The sequence below is a fragment of the Colletes gigas genome, unplaced genomic scaffold (genome assembly GCF_013123115.1).
Source record: "Colletes gigas isolate AHSC1104 unplaced genomic scaffold, ASM1312311v1 Colletes_gigas_Sc00015, whole genome shotgun sequence".
NCBI lineage: Eukaryota > Metazoa > Arthropoda > Insecta > Hymenoptera > Colletidae > Colletes > Colletes gigas.
The window spans coordinates 5,715,018-5,736,794 of NW_025106644.1; the positions used below are offsets into that span (position 1 = coordinate 5,715,018).

The following is a 21,777-nucleotide window of genomic DNA, read 5'->3' on the forward strand; positions in this document are numbered from 1 at the left end:
TTTAATTTTGACGAAAAATTTCACAACTTCTCGAATTTTTTTCTCGAAAGTGGGTAGGATTTCGAGGTTATGTCTATCGACAAAAAATGATTGTAATTAACCCCCCTAGCTAAAAATAATTTTTGTAGAACGATTTGAAATTTTTTTTTTTCGGCGAAAAATTTAGGGACTTCCCCCCTGTCGATTTTTCTTGAAAACTAGTTTTACATTTTTAATAAATTTGTTTGATGCCGTACGGAAATTTTGTTTAATACTTTTTTGTAGGTACTCATAGGCTCTACTTCAGAAAAAAGTTTCATTGAAATATATTAACTATTGTAGGAGTTATGGCTGTTTGAAAATTGTGGAATTTTTATGGGGTTTTTCTAAGTATACAGGGTTAAAGAACAACTTTTTCAATATTTTTCGGGGGGGCTTCGGGGGTACATGTATTCACCAAAAATGATTGCAATTGACCCCCTGCAACCGACCAACCGGATGTCCTATAATCAAACCTCCACCGTACCATACTCTCCAAGCTACTCGTTAAACCAAAGGGTGGGGATTAAGATCTCTGACGGAGCGTTCGAAAATTTCCGTTTAACACCGGTGTGTGCACACATTAAGCATATTCACTGAACCCCGTGTACGGGTCAATGCACCCGTTGCACCGGTCGACCGGACGCTCGCAAGCCATCCACAGCGCCGGAAGGGTTACACAGATTCCTCCAAGGGCTGTAGTGTGTTACTCGTACCGAAACTTCCATCATCCAACGGGACTTTACCGCTACAATAACTGTACGATCGTATTGCAGGAAGTTACAGCGCAGTCGAGTTTGCCGCCTAGTCAGCTGAGCAAAGCGATATCCAGAATCAGCACCGAGTATCGGCTGCAGTTCGCCTGGCCTAGACGACCTCAGCTTACAAATGGCGAGACAGTGCCGCCGGGAGTGACGGCCGCGGGAGCGCCTGCAGGTACGACAGGACCACCTAGAAAGTCTCTCAGCATGGGAGCTCTTAAGCAGGGTATCGCGCCTACAGGACCTGCCCCGGTTCACAAGAAACGACCCGGCGATGTCGATCATAAACGCGATGGTAAATGCCTCTTGGATTATATCCCGACATACCATCTGGATGTTTCGTTCCACAGAGATCGCTCGACCATCGACGCACCATTCTAACCCCCCCAACCCCTTCGAAAATGGCCGCCTCCAACCGGTACACCGAGCAAAGCTCCGGTCTCACTTAGGGGTGGGATCAAGTTACTCGATCTTTCGTGTCCTTTTATCAGTAGACTGGAGCTTTGTAGAGGTCTCCATCCCCTAAATATGATAAGTGGAGGAACTGGAAAGAGGTCAAACAGAGCACCCTGATCTGAGAGTACCCTGGATCTCACCCCTAATTTGAGTATTTCAAAAATAAACCTGATGACGTCTCGTTAGAGTGTTCTAGATAAACGGAGATTGCCAATTTCTGTAGCTCTCGACTTCTTTGTTTGTTAAGTTTTCGCGAGAGCTAAGGGGCATTTGTTTTTAATGACCCGCAGGAGTGCAGGCATCGGAACTGGAGCCCCTGGTCGGAGGAACTGGCACGGACATCATCGACGGGGTGGTGCCCGAGGGCGACGAGCGCGAGGAGGATATTTCGGACTTGAAAATAGCTTTCAGGTCAGAGATTTAAGACGACGTAGGGGATCTCCATTCATCGCGAACACCTTTGAATATCGCGGAGGCGGCAGAAAAAAAAGTTATAAAAACTTATTTTTTGTTGGTGAACTTTAACGTTTAGCCGGTGACTATAGTCATCTTCGAGCCCTGAAACTTTGAATATCGAAGGTAGTCGCGATGGAGAAGACTCCGTACAGTATTAAAGAGAGTAGTGCCCACGGATATCGCGATTAAAGGGAAGAACAAAAGCATCTACGACGAACCTAATCGCTGTGAAGCCGCGCTACAATCACGATTGATTCTTTTCAGGGGTAAAAAGTCAGGTAAAACCGTAATGATAGTGGATGATAAAGGGCCGAGCAAACAGCAGGAGAAAGCTACGTTTCCTACGACAGACGTGATCGAGCTTAGGCGACTCGCTGACGAGTACAAGGTAATTCGACTATTCGAAGACCGCGGACTGTGATTCCGTCCTTTGTTCTTCTGACTTACTGGAGACAGTACTCCCTTCGTTGTGTTACAAATCATTCCACCCCAGGACTTCGTAGTTCTTTCTCACGAACATTCTCACGAAGTCGGTTTACGGTATTCGTTCGATGTTTGCATGCACGTCCATCCAACGTCGTGTTATTTTTTTATATCATTCACACGTTTAGAAAGAAATAAATGGGAGGATCTGTGAGGGCATTATCGTGCATGCGTTCCTCCGAGCGAGAGATTCTGTGTCTTCCAAAGCATGCTCAGTGTTCTATAGTGTGTGCGTTAGTGTCGCCACGATCGCGTTATGTTAGAAGACTGCGTGCAAAACGCAACAGAATGATTCGTTCTGATTTGTACATTAGCATCGCGACTGGGGTTGCGGTCTGGCAGCCGAGGACGAAGCTTCGCTGTGGAAACGAGTCTCCAGTAACCACGCTCTCAACGCGCTGTCCCTTGCCAGGCCAGTACACTATACTAAAATCGGTCCATTTTGCAACCCTAACTACGCTCAACCTGAACACCAGCACCTCCCGCCGAATTCGACTCGCTAAATTTCGATGGGACATTAGTTTTCTGAATTTAACGAGACCAGGCTGTAATTGTCCGATTCTCCAAAATTCGGAACGAGAGATCGGAGCCGAGTATAAAAGAGTCAACCGTAGTTGTGCGTGGAATGAATCGGGTACTCGAGTCTTTTGATTCAAAAGATCCGGGTCGAAACTTCACACGATTTTTGTCGTAGTTGCGTTTTATTTCTTCCGCCGCGATCGTGTCTAGCAACGGGGGTGGGACTGGTTCGAGGAGTGACGAGTGATTGCGTGTGTAGGTCAGTGACGAAGGAAGAGAAAGAGAAGGAGAACACGAGGAAGGTAGCGCCGATCACTATGACGATGACGATGCCTCCCGCGGGACGACCGTCGTCGGTGCAGGCTAGACCTATGCACGGACTGTTGCAGGACGATGCCAAAGCGGTACGCCAAACAACAGTTTAAAAGTTTCATCCACGGTTTTCATCGTGCATCCTTTTTGCAGGATACTGAAAGAGCCATCGCTCGCGCAAGAAAGGATTTCTTGATCCGCCACCACCTGGATCGTACCACCGGTGTCGGTAAGTGTACAAGATGATAAAAAAAGTAGAAGACTTAGAGCGTAGAAATTGATGTACAAAGTGTTTCGTAGCAAAGGTCTCCTCAAAGATGGATTACAAGGCAAGGTCCAAAGCTTAGAGTCTGATTTCACTGCGTTCTCGAACCACTGTACGCTCTGTTTTTTGCAAATTATTCGCGATTACGGTTACAAAGGAGTCGTACAGTGTTTGATTTTGGCCAGTGAACGTCGACTGTTCGAGCACACGGGACACTATTTTCTGATCCGTCTTTGAAGTCCTCCTAGGTGATGACGATTTGTTTGCAACAGGCGACGGAGCACTGCTTCCCTCTCCGACGAGAGAGAAGCTGGAGCCCGTGATACCGCGACGTAGAGAGGACACGAAGGAGCATCGCGAGGAGGTACAGCCTAAGACCAAGTCCAGCCCCAAGAACAGTCCTAGAACCGGACGTTCTCAGAGTCTTGGACCCTGTGTCACCGAGCGTCGGTCACCGAAACGCCAACCGCCGCGCGCGCCCTCTGTCACCAAAGACACTAGGGTATTTTTTTTCTCACCATACTCTAGCGTAAAGGAGTTGATTTTTTAACGAAAGATAGAACTTCCAAGGTGAACGGCGAACTTGGACGCAAGATAACGTTTCACCAAAAGAAAATAGGGGTATATTTTTGATCCTGACACAAAAGAGTTAATTTTTAACGATGAAAGGACGATTTTGCGAGTGACCCGTAGGAAGAAGATAATGTTTCCGTTGTTTTTGTTTAGGAGAAGGAAAAGGAGCCAAAGGATAAAGAGAAGGAGCTGAGGGACAAGAGCGGTGAGCCAGAAAGGCATCCACGACCGAGTAAGTAGCACCGAGCGAGCATCCACGACATCCCCCTATCGACATATCCTTCTCGTATCGATACATATCTAGTATCGATCGATTTAGTATCCATGAGACCGTACCCCAGATCGATTGGCGCTCGTTGTCTGTCACAAGTTCCGTTTGCATATCCGTGCATAAACTGGAATTTGGATAGAAGTCTCGTACATATATTTTGGATTGCTGTTTTTTTGCTCTTGTGGGCTTCGAAAGCCGAACGTTCGTTATTAATTATTATTATTACCTTGTTCGGAACGTGTCGCAAGAGACATCCACCGCTTCGAAAGAGTACGGCGGTCTTTTCTTCGTGGAAAAGACTGTCACCGCGTGTTCCGTACCGGAGGATCGATTCTTTGAGCGGTGTGTGTCCGTTGAATCGTCGTTAATGTATTTTTTATTATTTTTTTTTTTTTTTTTTTAGGCAGATGCATGACACTCGTGTTTTAATCGTTTCTATCTCTCTGTCTCTGCCTAATCTAGTAACCAAGTAGCTCTTATTTGATTGTCCGTACAGAAAGTTTTGCGACATGTTGTTTCCCCACATCCTGAACGGCCTCCAGTTAAATCGCGAGTAGCCTTAAACGACGCGTCTTCCACCCCCCCCCTCGTGTGTTAACGTTCGGTAGCAACGAGAACTAGACGTTGATGTGTATTTTGAAACCCCCTCGACTAGATGTTTTTTTACGAACGCCATAGCAAAGTAAACCATCCGCCATCTTCGTCATCGACAATTCTCTCATCATCGACGCTAAATCTTGTCACGTTCAAATCTGATCTCATCCGTCATAAAGCTCACGTTCTCCGCTAAACGACCTCCTCGTTTCGTGCGCCATCTTTCATCATCGTCGCCATTCTCTCTAGTTCATCGACCCGCCACCGATGAGCGCTCGCGTCTCACGATCTTCCTCTCGAACATCCAGCCATCTCATTCATGCTCAATCGGGTCAGATCGGTGACTGGACACGGCATCGTGCTAGACAGCCCTCGAAAGCACACCACACCCCCCCGGTGCAGACCGTGTTTCTCTCACTTATTAAAATCAGGCTTAGTTGCTCGCGCGAGACGAAACCGCGACGATCAGATTGATCAGGAGTGGCAGCGGGTGTTTCAGTCACGGGCCCCGGCCGCGTACGTTGGAGCATACGGGAACCCTCGACGATTTCCTCAACGGGTCCGTCGACCAGCGTGCCGCCATTACCGCCACCACCCTCGGGCCCAGGGCCTACTCCGTTCCACAGGAGGCCCCCACAGGTCCATCGGAAATGTACGTTCTCTGTACCACGTACCTGCTGCCCGCTAGCCCAAACTTTCACGTATCTCGGTTCTCTACCCTCTCGTCCTGCACCCCCGACACTACCACCACTATCTTCTCCAACCCTTCCAACCCAAATAACCCTTTAACAATTTAAACGTCGACCGACGGATTGCAATTTCTCTCTGCTCTTTTCCATCTGTCTTTACTCGATCACCTTTTTCGCGGTATCGTTAAATTGTTAAAGGGTTCACGTGCCGAATTCTCGGTCCCGACGTCTCGGGGTATATTCCTCTGTAAAGTAAAAATTTCCTTGCTCGATTCACGTTTACGTTTACGGGGGGCTCGTAATTAGCAACGACTTGGCCGATCTGTTTGAAAATAGTTGCTAAGGGGATCGATGTTGGGGCGGAGAATACCGCAATGAAATTCCGCGGTCGACTCTCCGTCGATGCGCGACCGCAACAACTGAAACACGCGATTGCAAGGGAAGAACCTCTGTGTTCGAACGCGATTCTGCGCGGGAACCTTCAGCCCTCGATAACCTCTCCAATAAGAAGCGACGCAGCCTTGCTTAAAATGTTTGATAATCGGCCCCGCACTACTGTGCCCCGACTGATATCGAACTTGGAAGGTTCTGCAAAAGAGTGCAACTCTTGCCACCTTTTCAAAGAAAACATTTCTGCATCGATGTATCTGGGAGATTTGGGGCAAGATGGGTGCCTTGGTATTGTGGCGTCAACTCCCGTGCTCGTCGCCAGAGGGGTCGCTCTCTCGCAAGCGCGACTGACCTCTCCGGTGGCGCTGCCTTCCGTACTCGCCGCTAGAGGGCTCGCTTTCTCGCAAGCGTTCGACCTCTCTCCTCTCTTTCTCCTTGATTTTTCTCACTTCCTCTAATAGGAAAGCACGCCACAGTATCTTGGACACTATTGCTCTTCCGTTTTTATGGTTTCTGGTGAGCTATAAGGCTCAATAATGAATCGTACTAGTGGCAACTGTTACTAGAAGACATTTTAAGCAGGGTGGTCCACGGACGCGATTGTGTTTCGCGTAAGATCCCGAAGGACGGTGGCCTTAATTCATCATTGTACTTTGTGTACGGTATGTTCTAGCCTTCCTCGCAACCACCGCTCCTCCCCATCGCCCTCTTCATCACGCCAAACCCTCAACCACCACCACCACAACCACCAACACAAGTACCACTGTAAAACCCCCGGTAAAGCATTCAGTTCATACGAGTGTCCATCACCCACCTGCGTCGAGCGCTGCCGCTGCGGCCAGGCCGGACCGTGTTAAAGATATAAGCCGGTGCCAAGGTCCAAACGAAGCTCAGCCAAAAACGGCCCGCGACGATCCAGCTGCGGCTGCGGCCGCAGCCGCCGCCGCCGATCCATCCAAATCATCCTCCGATAGTCGATACGCGTCAAACCAAGCCGCTACCGCCGTCCAACCTAGTAAGTAGCATGCTCTCTGCCGTTCGGCCTGTTGCTAATTTGTTTCGCTCGAACATATATCTAACGCTTTTCGTGTTCGTTGTTGTGTATCTATCTACGTAGGTTGTCCCATAAGTAGCACGCTCTTTCTTCGGTAAACCCCCCACGTGCACCAAAACTACGTCAACGACTTCATGATATTCTTTCTCTCGAAAGACTCCTCCACACAACCCCCTCGACAATCATTCTTTCAGCCTGCAAGGAAGCATACCCGGATGGTCGACTGCTCGCAAGCTACACATATCTTTGCACGATCCACTCAGGGAACACTTCTCCAGGATCTTCCTATTGTACAATCTTCAGGTGCATTACCTCCATCGTTATACCCACAACATCTACACTTTTGAACGAACTTGAACAACGACGGTTGTTGGCTCTAGAATCCGTTGCACTCGAGAAAAGCTGCATTATTTATGGGATGACCTAATATCTCTCTCTTGCATTGGTTCTTTAAAATCCTTGCTCTCTATTCTGTATTTCACTTTCCGCCTTTCTGTCTGTGTTACTCCGTGCCTTTCAGAGCAACGTCGAGGATGGCCTCTGGCAACATGAAGACTCGTACATTATTTTTTTTTTCTTTTTTTTTCATGTACCTCTTTTCTCGCGCGAAAAAATAGAGCGCGGTTTCCTTGCACTTTCGTCGCGAAGCATGTAACCGACGCTCTATGTTTTACATGCTCGCCGGGGACCTCCCCAGAACGAATCTTTCTCGTTGTTTCTTCCCTGCGATCACGAGGACACGCGCCTCGTGGAAGCTTCGCATTTCTCACGACCGACGTCGCGCCAAGATCTATCATCAGCTTTCCAACACGACACCCTGCGACTTTACAGTGACGGGTATTTATTAAGCGAATCGACGTGATCGGAGGCCAGTAAACGTAAGTGTGCCTTCCTAAGGTGAAACGCGCATCGTTGAATCGGCCGAATCGCGATTCGTTCGCTTGATGTTCGATGTCTTGCGATCTCTGCGTCCGCTGGATCATGCTTTCCGGCGTGGATCGACGATATCGGACAGTTTCGTGTTAAATTAATCGCTTTTCCACCCTCTTTACTGGTCAGGGATTTTTAGATTTGCTCATAGTCGATTAAAATATTGAAAAGTTGGAATTTACAGCGTGCTGTACGATGGAGATTCTTAACCCCTGGGGGTAGAAAAATGATCGATTCGGCGTGAAACGGTCCCATACATCGTCCGTCGCGCGATCGAGAAAACGTTTCCGCGGTAGAGAGAGAACAATAGCCTGTAAACGTTAGAGCCCTTTGTCAACCTGTTGCGTGCTCGCAACACAGCCACGGCTCACATCTACACACACCACCGTCACACAAGATCTAGTACTGTCTCTGCCTTCACTCGTGTCTCTCTGTGTGTGTATATCTGTACGTGTGTTTCCTGCATTCTGAGTACGCTAGTGTACTTTCTCTATGGGAAATGCTCTCTGTGTCCACTGTGTAGACCTCCTGGTAAACCGCGGCTCGACGGGTTTCCGGTGTCTGCGCTCGATGACTCGATCAAGCCCAAACCGAACGTCCATTGATTAAAATTCTTCTCCATGCTGCTCGAATTAAGACTCTTCGTTGCTTTCGACGAAAGCGGCGAAGAGTCCTCGAGCGTCAATAAACGTTCCAAGTTTGATCCTTCGCGAAGTCTTCGAACTCGCCAGGGAACCGCTCGAAACGTCCAACCGTTTGCTTCGAAAGGGTTCCGAACAGGGTTTTCTGGAGCAACGAGTGTTCGACACTTGACGCGGTTCTCCGGCGCAAGTGACACGCGAGGACTCGATGCATCGAGTGCAAGCTTCCCCGGGGGGTGGGCGACCAAGCAGAGCAACGTATACCTTGTCGCTAAAGCTACGCTAAAACGTTCCAGTGACGGCGGAGCCGCAAATAAACGGGGACGCAACCGGCGGGGACTCGAGCATCGCCTCGACCCCACCGTCGCAAACCCAGCCACCGGTCTCTGCCACCGCCGTAAGCCCGTGGATCGACGACGAGCCGGTGGTGAAAAGCCCGCCGGAACCGACCAGGGTAAAGTCCCCGGAGCAGATGATCATGCGGTCACCGGAACCGGTAAACTGGACCGTGCCCCTCGACACCGGGAAAACGTTCACTGTCACCCAAAACGTCAGAGAAGGTACTTTCAAGAGAAGTGAATATTGTTTGCCTAAATTCGAGAAAAAAAACACGCGATTGACTGTGATTTTGCCAAAGAACGAAGTGCAAGGGAGTATTCTGTTTGGAAGCGTGTAACTTTTTTGTTATATTTTTGGTAACTTTGCTTTGTTTTCAAGAACCCCTGACGCGTCCGCACAGCGAGGCGAAAACATGGGCACCGTCTTCCCTGCCCTCGGCGCCTCAGTCAGCACCACCCGAGCTGGCGGCACAGCACAAGTCGCAGCACTCTCAGCACTCCGGGTACAAATCGCCGGAGAGCGAGAGCGTGTCCATCGGTAGCTTCAGCGGCTTGAACGGGCACAAGGACATGGACTCGGAAAGAGACAGCCCGTTGCCCACCATCGCTCAGGGTACCAGCACACCCACGCAGGGTGAAAAGGTCAGGCCCTGCTCTAGAGGAACTCTACAGTTGCCTATGAATCATTTCTGGTGATTATTTACTTCAGAAGACCTAGACTCTGCTGTTAATTTTGCAAATATCTGGGGGAAACTAGGTCTGTTGAAGTCAAAGTGGAGGTAGCCTGAAGTAAATAGTTACCCTGTTCGCCTGTAATTAAAACAAGGAGCTGATTGCAGGAACCGGGAGGATCGGAGAAGGAGTCGAAAGACCAGCCTAGACCAGAGCCATCGATAAAGCCTGTAGCAGGAACGAATCTGAGATGTCTGGACGATCCAGGGTTCGAGTACGAGAGAAAGGAGGCAGGTCAACAGCCAGCGACGACGACAACGATGACGACACCGTCGTCGTCGTCGGTTCCTCAGCCGGGTTACCGTATCCTGGAGGCCGAGTCGCCTCAGGGTAGTACCGGGGGTGGCGTGGGAGGAGTCGGGGGCAGCAGCGGGGGTAGTTATCACGTGCTGGAGGCGCCCACGGTCGTCCCGGGTACGGCGCAACGCTCAGCGGCGAGCGAGGCGCTGGAGAAGGCGCGAAATCGCTTCGACAAGTTCTGGGGAAAGGGCAGCGGCTCGGAGAATTAGAACGTTCACGCGGAGAAACGAACAGCGACATCCTCGAAACCGGAGGAGCACGCGGAACAATGAAGAAGGGGGGAAGTTTAGGGAAGAACTCGAGGAAGAGGAAAGAGAAACGGGGAACGAAAATGGCTCCTTTCGTGGTTCGTCTGCTCGTCCCTGATAGCATTGTTTCATCGGGAGCGATAATCGAAATCTCGTTGGTCCCTTTACGTCTTACCAGTCACCTGTCGAGCGTTCTTCGTCGAGATGTATGAGAGAAGGATATTAACAGCCAAAAGGGAGTTTTATGAACGAGTGTCGAAGAACTGGGCGACGATCGATCGGTAAGACGAGCGAGGATTACGAAGACGGAGCGTGCAGGCAACGCGTCGGTCTCGTTGAAACTCGGAGGATGCGGATCCAAAATGGAGGATACGCGAGCACGCGAGGTTCTCGACCACCTGAGAGCTGGCTCCTTCGACCAACAAGTGATCTTGAGACGAAGAGAGTATTTAGAAGGAAATAAACGAAACTATACACATACACGCAGGACACACGGACGAATCGAACATGTACACATATATTTACACGGACACGAGGGGACAGGTACAGGGGGGGCGACACGTACAATAGGAAGACACGCACCTAGACGAACACACACGCGAGTCAGTAATGTTTCTAGGATATCCAAGTGATCTCGAGGGATCCGCCGTAGTTAAGCCCAAATTCTTTTTCCATTGATAAGAAAAAAAACAAAAAAAAAAAAAAATAATAAAAAACGAGATACCGTGAATGAATCGAATCGCGAGGAAAGGCTTTGTCGCTATAAATAAAGAGAGAAGGAATAAAGTAGCCTTCAGCCGCTTCGTGCGTTTTATATAACGTCTATATACGGAAAACAATTATACACGTGTACACCGTATGTACATCTACATTATGGGTATCGCACTCGCGGATTATACGTGATCGCGGTACCGAGACGATTTCGCGGATCTTCGCCTTGGGGGGGGCGGTAGAACGAGGGATTAAAACGGTTTAAAAAAAAAAATGGGTATAAAGGGTAACGAGGTCCGCAAAATTGTCGAGGGTACCGCGGGAAAAGAGATTAGTCTCTTTCGGAAAACACGGAACGTCTCTCTCTGTGTGTGTGGAAAAATTAATAATCCATTCCATTTTTCGATAAGAACCTCGACCGTTCCGGGAGAAACGAAGAAACGACGAATTTCTAGGTAATTTCCTGCACACGAATATGATTTTTCGCGCTGGTACCTTGGAGACCGGCTGGTGGTTCGCGAGAACGCCGAGGGTGGCTCTGAACGTCTCGAAGTTCACCGTCGCGCCACCTGCTGGAAGTTTATCCTTTCAAGACAGAAATTCGAAAAGCTCGACGCATTCTCCGGTTCCTATTAGTTTCAAGGGTAAACGGTGGCTTAGTTTCGCGTTTTTACGTATCTCGGGGAACGGTCGAGCCGCGTCTGGCGAGGAACTCCCCGGAAACCACGAACGGAACGAATTACTGTAGTGAGGCGTAGTGTTTGTATTCCGCGCGTAACCGGCGAGATTCGAATTCCCCGCGAGTTTCGCGCGTCGAGACCAACGACAGAAACCGGTGCCAAGTCGGTGACAACATCGAAGACACGCCGCTTACGGGGGAATCGTTGCAAGGTAACCGAGAAGAGAAAGGAAGGGTGGACGCTACCTTCCCGATCGCACGCTGCACACATTCCGTCTCTAATTTTCTTACGCGAGAACCTCGTTCGTGCGTTCCTCTTTCGAACGAAAAGAAGATGAGACGCGGGTGATGCCCCGTGACTCGATAAAACGAGTATCGTTCTGTCGTCGTTGGATCCGTTACGCGTTGAAACGATCGTCGATGTGGAAAGGGAGGTAATGCCGTCCCTTCCTTAACCCTGTCGGTGCTAAAGGGTCGAACGTCGAGCGTACTCGCAGGCCGCGGCGCTAAAAAGGGCTAAACGAGAACGGGAAGAGAAAGAGTTTACGATAGAACGCGAAGAAAGTAGCGAGAGGAGAGAACGACGAACGCAAAGACGCATCTTTTTCCTGATCGACAAGAGACAGAGGCGAAAGACTTTTTGTTTGGACATTTGGGGGGGGGGCCCCGTTGTTCTCGCTTCGGGGACGATGGAAGGGAGGAAGGGAAAGATGAGAACAGAGATGATGAAGATCGAACGACGGAGCTTTTCTCTCTTTCACGCGCATTTTGGTACACACCGGTACACCACACTCCATCCAGATCCACGTCCAAGAGTCAACCAACCGTAGTGAAGCAGTATAACGATAATGATTAATGATAACGATAAACTCTAATGATAAAGAAGAAAAAAAAAAAAACCGTTAAGGGAATAAAAAATGATGAAAAACGACAAAAAAAGCAAAAATACGAAATACAGAAGCGAACGACTGACGAGGGACTCGATGAAAACTAAAACCGTAGGAAGAATTCATGATGTCGACGAGAGATCGGGGCTAATTTCCGTTTTATTTTTTTCAGCTTGTCCGCGCGGGGATAGTCGATCGATGACGATGGGCGAAAGAATAAAGATTCTTTATTCGTTAGATCGTTTATACGCGTACGATCGGTGGAAGAAATATATAGAAATTCCCTTAAACATCGTTCTTGTTTCTAATCGAATCGATATGTATCTCGATTATCTAACGAGTTCGCGGTATTTCTAACATCGATCGTGCCTCTGTTTCGTCGTAGTTTGCTCGAAATTCTCAATCGTGCGGCCTATCCTCTCCGTCTCACACGACGCAAAAGACAATCGCGACGAATCTCGATGACACGAAAGATCGAGAGATTTATACGTCATCGACATCGATCGCACTATCGATACAAACGATTCGAGATCGTACCTATCGAAGAGGACCGGCTGCATCCCGAATTTTTCTTTCTTTAACCTATCCTCGAGTCTCCCTCCCCCACCCCATGATTGCGTTTAGAAACACGATTAGATCACTGCTTACACCGATCTGTTTGAGGAAGCTACCGGAAGGACCGTGTAAACCGATTCGAGGAATCTGTAGTTTTAATTCGGTGTTATAGTTTGTATATCGTTACGTTCTTCGACGCGGTGGCGGATCGAATCGTCTAATTTCATTCCCGGGTGACACTCAAATCATTTAGTTTCGAGTACGTTGAAGAGAACAGATATACCGTGAGATCCGCCTCTGCTTCGACGTTCAATTTCGCGGCTCTTGCCTAGACGACGATTCGACTGTGCTGAGGGATAGAAAAAGGTTTTCGAGGTCACGGAGGCGTGGCTATCCCCCACCACTCCGCCCGGCCACGCCCTCTTTCGCGCTACGCCCCGCCCATTTGTGGTCAAAGTGGGAGGGGAGAGTGACCTTGAGCCGGCAATTCGACTGCGCTGAGGGATAGAAAAAGGTTTTCGAGGTCACGGAGGCGTGGCTATCCCCCACCACTCCGCCCGGCCACGCCCTCTTTCGCCCTACGCCCCGCCCATTTGTGGTCAAAGTGGGAGGGGAGAGTGACCTTGGGCCGACGATACATCCCAAGCACGATGTTTCATTTTAGCGAAAGCGTATCGAATATCGAAGGCTGTTTTTAACGCGCTTACCACCGCCGCCCGGTGACCGCGACCTATTGTGATAAGTGTTGAATTATTGCATTCCATATAATAACCGTGCAACTCGATGTACGAGTTGATCGAATCATTGAGTAATCGACGAGCAAGGCGTCGTCGATAAAAAGTTTATAGATTATTTCGAGCGACATTCACTCGGAACAGTGGCGTAGCACGCCTGGATCGTTCAACGATCGGACTTCTCATCGATGATTTCCACGTGTAGACGTTATTTACCGTCGCGCTGTTATTACGATGATTATTATTATAATTGCCTCGTTGTGATAATTGTAATATGATGTGTACGTTTCATTGTTGCCACACGGTTATTGGAGAAACCTTTGCGCGCCACTGATTCGACGAATCACTTCGTTCGAACGGGCTCGTCCTTCTTACGTCTATTGTTGAACGAACGACGAAGAAGGGAAAGTACGCGCGACAGGGGGAAAACTCGAGAAACAGCTTGGTGTAAGCAACGAAGGTAGAGAGCGGTTGGAGCGTTCGTACGCGTCGGATCAAGCACCTCGCAGAAGCTTACACTGCCCATCCGAATTTAGAAGCTGATTCCTCCTGTGATTTCCAGAACGTTGTACCCACGGTTAGGGTCACGACAAACAACTCGACAACGTGAGCGAGCAATTCGCTGAACAAACGTCGACGATTATTATCGTGAACGATCGGAGAAACGTATCGCTCGTCGCCGCGGATTCAAAGACTGTTTCTGTTTTTTTGGAAGAACCGAAGCGAATACCCAAATGTTGCACCTTTCGTTTATCCATTTGTCGAGTTTCCGGTTTCAATTACGGATTATTTCGCTCGCGAGATTAGAGTTGACCTTTTGCTAGGCGAGGCTCGAATGTTTCTTTCGCGAGTGTAGAGAGACGCTGGGGGAAGAAAGGCTTGTAAATGATTTTATTTTACAAGCCTTTTCTTTCTTTCGAAATCTCGTACACGCGTAGACTCACACATTGGGATTTATGATTCTGTCGAGGACAAGTTGTAAGACCATCGATCAACGGGCCTTAAGAAGCGACAGAACCGTGAACGTGCTGGCCACGTTCCGAAAACGTGCGTTTTCTATTCGACGAACCGAGATACAGAGGAAATGCGAAGCAGAATTTCTCGAAATCTACTTTGATTCGTATGTAAATTCGTTTTTATCGCAAGTAAACTAAAAGAGAACTTCGAGAGCAACAGAACTTTGGATCCAAACGAAACCGCGCACGCGATAAAAATGGAAGATTGAAAACCGCTTTTCTTTTTGTTTCGCGCTTTAGAACCGGAATTAACGAGACTTCGTTTTCTTTCGCGACGAAGATAAAAATAAAAAATAATAATAATACTAAACAAAAAAAAAAATAAAAAAAAAAAAACACAAAGGACTATATTGTTCGGAGTTTCGCCTGTATTCTCGCCTCAGTCTTTATGCCTACTTATACATAGATAGGTCGTAACTATATTAAAATGCGACGATTATATACAAAGTATATATATATATATATAAATATATCTATATACATTATACATAATATATTATTAAAAATGATGCGGGCGGATAGGAACTGATGTTCGAACAACGATGGTATTATAAACGAAGTGAAACGGAGGAGGGTAGATCGAAGGGAGGAGAAGCTGTTTTGTCGGAATAAAATTTGAATGATTGTTGCAGGGACGACGAGATGTTTTGATACAACGAAACGACGGCGAACCGATCATCTCGTAGAATTTTCTATTTCGGTTATTTTAAACGTTGCTCGGAATCCACGGAATCAGACGCGTAGAAACCCATTTTTTACCGGGTCAGATCGCTGACAACGGATCAATCGATTTATTTCGCCAGGGATCAGCTTCCTCGATATTCTACAAAACGAATCGACAGTAGCGAGAAATCGAGCAAGTGGCGCGAAACTTAAAACGGTCCGTGATCCAAGATGGCGGAGGTCTATGGAAGCTCGTGTTTCGTGTCCTCTAAAAAGAAAACAATCTGCTCGTTATTGACAAAATTGAACGAAAAAACGAGAAAAAAAAATCGCTTGCTCGATTTACTGCCAAATCGTGTTACGATTTTAGCAACCCTCCGCCCCCCCTTTTACGCGAACCAACACGATCGGTTTTGGTAACGGATGTACACCAGCCTCGATCCTGATAGCAAAAGGGTGCATACGGACACGGCAAGCGGCTGGAAATTTCAGGAAACCGACTTCTTCTTTCGCGAGACTATGTAATTTTGTTCTTTTACACCCCCCCCCCCTCCACGCGCTCGACGCGCACACTCCGGGAGCGATACGATGACGATGATAATAAAAGAAAAAACAGAAAAAAAAAAAATGAAACACTATGCATTTATAAAAACGAGCAAGCAAGCAAGAAATCCAACGGGATAATATTCGAAACCACCACGGCGAGCGTAAACGTAAGCATTACGTGACACTACGGTAACTTTTGCGCATCCCCTTCTCGTCCAAAAAAAAGTTGCGTTTTTACTCTCCGATTGCATCGTAGAGGAGGATCATTTATTACAATAATTGCAGATTATTATGACTATTATATATATATATTATATATATAAATATATATATTATATATTAGAAATTGAAATACTCGTAATAAAGAACACGCCGACGCTTCCTGTGACCCTGGACTATTTTCATTCGCTCCAACTATTAACTATTTTTCCTTCCTCGATTACCATTCGATCAACTAACCGGACACTAACTGGGCACTAACATGCATAAACGCGTACGATCTCATCGTTGTTTAAACATTATAATAAATTTATTGTCCGTACACACGGATTTCGGTGAGAACAAAGATATATACATTGCCGTACAGTGCTCAACTAGCAGCTTGTAAGTATCACCAATAATCGAGTACCAAAAGGAATTTACAATTCTTATAAAACAATTATACGTTAATAAATAGGTCCATCGTCCAAATTATCGTCTTCGTCGTCGTAACCTTCTCCGTTATCGAAGTAATTATTCACGTAATCCGTGCCTTCGTCCATTTCCTCATCGAGTTCCTCCTCTTCGTCCTCGATATGCTCATCCTCCTTCTCCTCCGTCTCTTCTTCCTCCTTGCCTTCCTCTTCCGCGTCGCTCTGCTGAGTACTTTCCTTCTTTTCTAATTCCTGAAGCTTCGATTCTACGTTGACGTTCTTCCGTTTCTTCTCAGGCTTCTTCACCGTCGTTCCTTTACGCTTTCGTGGCAGAGGCTTCAACTCCGCGGGCAGTCTACTCCAATCGTACCTGGATTCGTAACTGGTTTTGTCGGTTATTAAATCTTGGTACAGATCCGAATACCGATCTATATCTTTTTTAATCACAAGGTGCAGAACATTGTTGGGGGACTCTCGCATGTACTCCGCATATTCTCTCTTCAGTTCTAACAAGTAACTCATTTCGTTCGTAATAGTTGAAGATAACGGTTTGTACTCTAAAATTGGATATTTCGGCGGGGGTTGTAAAGTAGGCGGTGGCAATGCTTCTCCCTTGGCAAATCCCAGCTGCTCCGCGCTGAATGACATGCCACCGGGCTTCCCCCTTCCTCTACCGCGTGCCGCCATAGTGCTTATACACTTTCTCTTCCAAAAATATCAAAAAGTATATGTTACACGTTCAACATTTCCAGCGCATGTACACTAAATTTTAAACATAACCTAACTCACCTCAAGCCTTCTGAGCCACTAGTTCTTTCTCTTCGCTTCTTACAAGCTCTTCCTGTTTAGCTGCAAACGCTTCCTTCTCGTAAATAACTTTAATCACTAACGAACAAGAAGGACATGTGGCCTCATCTTCTCCAGCAGCCAACTCGGATTTAGATATTTGAAACTGATCGCCGCAAGGACACGGATAATAATATATCTCCTCGTCCTCGTCGTACTCGAAATCTTCAATTTCTACTTCATCGTGATACACGGACATAGTTTCAAACGTACATAAATGATAAACACGCGTGGTTTGAGGTTAAGAGGTTAAATGTAATAGGTTAGCAACGCATGATCAACAAACTCGGTGACCATAACAACGTCAATGCGCAGAATATAGATGGCAAACAACATAAAGTAGATTAACCAGTATTTAAAAAATGTTAATAAAGCCTGGAAATCAAATTAAACAAATAAAAACACAATTCTATAACAAATTACGTTGGCTGATATATCCATTAATGTATCAAAAATTCTCGAAGAATTATAAATTTAATTTTTCCTGATATAAAAAGATACTTATCTACAAGTTCTTCCGCGCTAATGAAAAATAATATATGTACATGAAATTAATTACTTATCAATCAGGATTATAAATAATACAATATACAATATACAGTTCACAAAATGATTGCTTTCTGCCACGTTAATTTCATACCTTTATTCCACTCTAATATCATTTTTAAGTCATAAGAATGATTTAAATATAATAGGCAATGTAATAGGACGAAAAGGAAGAACCAATTGAATAGTCTGAAAGTTTTTATGAGAATAAAATAAAAACTGAATGATAAATATAAATGAAATTTCATAAAATAATCTCTATTCCGTTTAAAATCGAATTGTAAATGATTTATTGTATTATATATGACGATGTTCGCTTTACGGAACCTCAGTTGTTTACTATCAGGTGATTTTGACATTCTTATCTAGTTTCAGATTAAATGAAATCATCTGTTACAACATCGTTCACATCACACGCCTGGTCTGACACGAGAGTTTATACTTCCATAGAACTCATGCACTGGAGTGATTACTGGCATAGACGGCTGTGATACAGCCCTTTAATAACTTTTCCATTTAACCCACGAAACAGAAACATCAATGCATTTTTCTTGATAAATAAGAACGTAAAGGTGGGTCGTCGTTATTACGCGACGGGTTTAAATAAACGAACACTTCGAGCACGGACGCCAGCTCTGAAAATTCCATGAAATTGTTTACAAAACGTCACGTCAGGACGCTACGTTTACATTTTTGTGTACAAAATATTTTGACACAGTGCACGCACCATTGTCCTTTAAATATTTCCGAATATCATTTTCTTTTTCTATGTATAAACTGATTACGAAGGGATTCTACAAATCGTTCCAAGTGGAAAAAATTCTAGCGATTTATCGTTTTTTGTACAGTTACCCGAGGCTTCTGTTTTTTCAATCTTTGTTTCACGCTGCATTTTTCAGTGAATTATTAACTTAATTTTGTATCGTTCAAACATTGTTGTTCCCTCTTGGTATACCGTGTCCCTGTTACGACTGAATAAAAGTGGAGGTTATGAGGTTATGAAAGATTAACACACGTCGTGTGTATATGCATGTAATATTTCATACGTTAAACGAGCTTTTGTAAATAAAATGTCTAATTAAAAATATATTTCCACGTAATGAAACCTGAATCTTTGTGACACAGATGTCGAGCAAAGAGTATGACAGCGAAATGGATTACTCCGATTCAGACTGCGGAGATCCAGGCTACGAAGACTATTATAATGTTCAGCCATGGGGCGGCGAAGTCGACAATGACATAGATCCTGATCAAAACAGAAGAGATCCAGAATACGCTGTATATGATTGTTTGAGAGTAGAGGAAGTGGAAAGACTTTTGAACGAAAATGTAGAAGTGTTAAGTAATAGTCTTCACATAACGCCGTCGTTAGCCAAAGTTTTATTACATGTGCACAATTGGGCATTACAAGATATCATCACAAAATACCGTACCAATGCTTCCAGTTTATTAATTAATTCAAAAGTAAAGCCAATGCCTCCATTGGAGTCAGTGCCAGGGTTAAAAGGTCAAAGAAGCGGAGTGTGTTCAGTTTGCATTACAATTTATCCGGTCGATAAGTTTTCTACGCTAGTAACATGTGGGCACTCATTTTGTAAAGACTGTTGGTGCATGCATTTTGAAGTACAAATAACTCAAGGTATTTCTACAGGTAAGACCATTCGTGCGTAGACAGGGTATCCAATACCTTTCCTGTTAATGTTTCAATTGCGTTCTATCGAATGAAATATTGTTGAACGCTCTGTACAAAGGGAGACCTGATGTATTAACAAGATATTTTAAATTGGACTTGTAACAGGAATAAGCTGCATGGCACAGGAATGCGACGTATTAGTTCCAGAAGATTTTGTTTTGTCCTTACTCACTAAACCTAATATGAGGGAAAGGTATCAACAATTTGCTTTCTGCGATTATGTGAAATCTCATCCGCAATTAAGATTCTGTCCTGGCCCCAATTGCCAAATAGTTATGCGTTCTAAAGAACAACGGGCAAAACGAGTTATATGTACAACCTGTAAAACTATATTTTGGTAAATATTAAAAATTTAGTAAAGCGTATAGGACTTTACTATGTTTTAATTAAAAATTGTGAAACTCTAGCTTCCGATGCGGTATGGATTACCATGCACCCACTGATTGCAATACAATTAGAAAGTGGCTAACTAAATGTGCGGATGATTCAGAGACAGCTAATTATATCAGTGCTCACACCAAAGACGTCAGTAACTTAAATACTGTACATTTTTAACACGTATATTACGATCTGTTATTAAACGAATTATTATTCGCAGTGTCCAAAATGTCACATTTGCATAGAAAAAAACGGTGGTTGCAATCATATGCAATGTTATAATTGCAAGCACGATTTTTGTTGGATGTGCCTTGGAGATTGGAAAGCACATGGAACTGAATATTACGAATGTTCACGTTATAAGGAAAATCCCAACATTGCTCATGAAAGTGTTCACGCACAAGCACGAGAAGCTCTCAAGAAGTATCTCCATTACTACGAAAGGGTAATTTGTTTCATTCAAAATTCATTCCATCGTAATATGAATGTACGTTGAATGCAACTTGGTCAAAACTTGATTTTCAGTGGGAGAACCATAGTAAATCATTAAAGTTAGAAGAACAGACTTTGGAGGGCATAAAAATGCGAATAAATAAAAAAGTAATGAACGCTAGCGGAACGTGGATCGACTGGCAGCATTTGTACGAAGCTGCGTCACTTTTAGCACGCTGTCGTTATACTTTACAGTACACTTATCCTTACGCTTATTACATGGAACCCGGACCGCGCAAAGAATTGGTAAAACTTTACTCGAATAACAAAGTACTGTCGATACAAGTAGAAATGACGAGTCGCTTTTATTTTTAAGTTTGAATATCAACAAGCTCAGTTGGAAGCTGAAATAGAGAATCTCTCTTGGAAAATAGAACGAGCAGAGACAACAGACCGTGGAGATTTAGAGAATCAAATGGACATTGCCGAAAAGCGTCGCGTTATTTTGCTAAAGGACTTCCTCGAGGTGTAAGCACTAACAGAACATGAATCGTGTTCTACAATCACTACAATCTCTCTTACAGTCGGGCCAAACTTATAAAACGACTATAGTTTAATTTTTGAAACGACTACCCGTATATTCCAAGAAGTAATATTTTCTATATAGTACGTGTTAGTTAATTATTCGCCATTAAGAAATGCTCGGGGCAGTACAGAGAACCATTTTGGTTGACAAAGTATTAGAGGATAGAAAAAGGGAAACCGGGAAATATTCAACGAGCGATTATCGAGAACAAAAATCTCCTAGACACGCTAATAAACTTTAGCTGAAAAAAAAATAATGTTCTCCCTAGTTAAATCCTTTCTTTTTCTTTAAATTAATAGTATTTAATAGGAATTTTTTGTATTTCTGTTATGGGTGATATTTGCAGAGAGAAGAACGGAAATTCCAATGTTCTAAAATAAGATTCGGTAAGCTGAGTTATGTAATCATACATAATGAAGAATTCCATAGGTGTGCGAAGAGAAGTGAGCACCGAAAAAAAAAAAAAAAAAGAAAAGAAGAAGAGTAGGAAAGTATTAATTGTATCGACTGATTGTTAAAATTTTCTATAGAGTGTACATTAATTTCCTAGTCTAAGAGTATTTCCAGAAATATCGTACGACGCAGCGCTTTCTTCGAAATTGAATATTTAGGAATTATTTTTATTGATGCTTACCCGCACACACCAACCAGAAGACGCAATAACAATGTGAATTACGTAAATACATCAATAGTACGTATTGTCAAACAAATATCAATGCGAGGCATTGTTGTTCGATGGACTCTACAACATTTTCTTTCAAGTATTACTACTATTTAAGATACGTTTTAGTACCAACCGTCTTAAAAAAGAAAGCAGGTAGCCTAACAAATAATTAGGTGCCA

At 45.1% G+C, this 21,777-nt stretch overlaps 3 protein-coding genes across 5 annotated transcripts in view; 2 read left to right on the forward strand and 1 right to left on the reverse strand.

Annotated features, from left to right (window-relative positions):
• Positions 1 to 15,870, forward strand: part of LOC122399721 (cell surface glycoprotein 1) — a 53,302-nt gene extending 37,432 nt beyond the window's left edge. Inside the window, exons 5-17 of one of the 2 annotated variants that reach the window (XM_043400615.1) lie at positions 795 to 1,074; positions 1,526 to 1,646; positions 1,956 to 2,079; positions 2,489 to 2,586; positions 2,953 to 3,097; positions 3,159 to 3,234; positions 3,543 to 3,772; positions 3,997 to 4,075; positions 5,196 to 5,360; positions 6,461 to 6,802; positions 8,709 to 8,972; positions 9,130 to 9,392; positions 9,590 to 15,870. In XM_043400615.1, the coding sequence (XP_043256550.1) occupies positions 795 to 1,074; positions 1,526 to 1,646; positions 1,956 to 2,079; positions 2,489 to 2,586; positions 2,953 to 3,097; positions 3,159 to 3,234; positions 3,543 to 3,772; positions 3,997 to 4,075; positions 5,196 to 5,360; positions 6,461 to 6,802; positions 8,709 to 8,972; positions 9,130 to 9,392; positions 9,590 to 9,991 (2,589 nt within the window). In that variant the 3' untranslated portion in view covers positions 9,992 to 15,870. Of the gene's footprint in view, positions 1 to 794; positions 1,075 to 1,525; positions 1,647 to 1,955; positions 2,080 to 2,488; positions 2,587 to 2,952; positions 3,098 to 3,158; positions 3,235 to 3,509; positions 3,773 to 3,996; positions 4,076 to 5,195; positions 5,361 to 6,460; positions 6,803 to 8,708; positions 8,973 to 9,129; positions 9,393 to 9,589 lie in introns of both variants that reach the window. The other variant, XM_043400616.1, reaches the window with a different exon arrangement.
• Positions 15,871 to 16,334: 464 nt separating this feature from the next.
• LOC122399723 (DNA-directed RNA polymerase III subunit RPC7-like) lies at positions 16,335 to 17,380 on the reverse strand. Its single transcript, XM_043400617.1, has 2 exons — positions 17,243 to 17,380; positions 16,335 to 17,158 (listed from the first exon to the last, which is right to left on the reverse strand). Exon 2 carries the CDS (start codon positions 17,138 to 17,140, stop codon positions 16,487 to 16,489), a length of 654 nt encoding a protein of 217 aa, XP_043256552.1. The 5' UTR covers positions 17,141 to 17,158; positions 17,243 to 17,380; the 3' UTR covers positions 16,335 to 16,486.
• Positions 17,381 to 18,211: 831 nt separating this feature from the next.
• Positions 18,212 to 21,748, forward strand: LOC122399730 (potential E3 ubiquitin-protein ligase ariadne-2). 2 transcript variants are annotated; one of them, XM_043400635.1, is made up of 8 exons: positions 18,212 to 18,417; positions 18,971 to 19,496; positions 19,644 to 19,875; positions 19,946 to 20,063; positions 20,137 to 20,361; positions 20,442 to 20,654; positions 20,725 to 20,876; positions 21,281 to 21,748. In XM_043400635.1, exons 2-8 carry the CDS (start codon positions 18,971 to 18,973, stop codon positions 21,312 to 21,314), a joined length of 1,500 nt encoding a protein of 499 aa, XP_043256570.1. In that variant the 5' UTR covers positions 18,212 to 18,417; the 3' UTR covers positions 21,315 to 21,748. The 2 variants fall into 2 exon arrangements, with proteins under 2 accessions (XP_043256570.1, XP_043256569.1); XM_043400634.1 differs by lacking the exon at positions 18,212 to 18,417 and adding an exon at positions 18,426 to 18,877.
• Positions 21,749 to 21,777: the final 29 nt, after the last annotated feature.

What these genes read in the sequence shown, in the direction of transcription:
- LOC122399723 (XM_043400617.1), bottom strand. Translation starts at nt 17,140, where the DNA reads ATGGCGGCACGCGGTAGAGGAAGGGGGAAGCCCGGTGGCATGTCATTC.
- LOC122399730 (XM_043400634.1), top strand. An exon ending in AACTCAAGGTATTTCTACAG is followed by an intron (nt 19,497 to 19,643) that starts GTAAGACCATTC and finishes GACTTGTAACAG; the next exon opens with GAATAAGCTGCATGGCACAG. An exon ending in TCAGTGCTCACACCAAAGAC is followed by an intron (nt 20,064 to 20,136) that starts GTCAGTAACTTA and finishes TATTATTCGCAG; the next exon opens with TGTCCAAAATGTCACATTTG.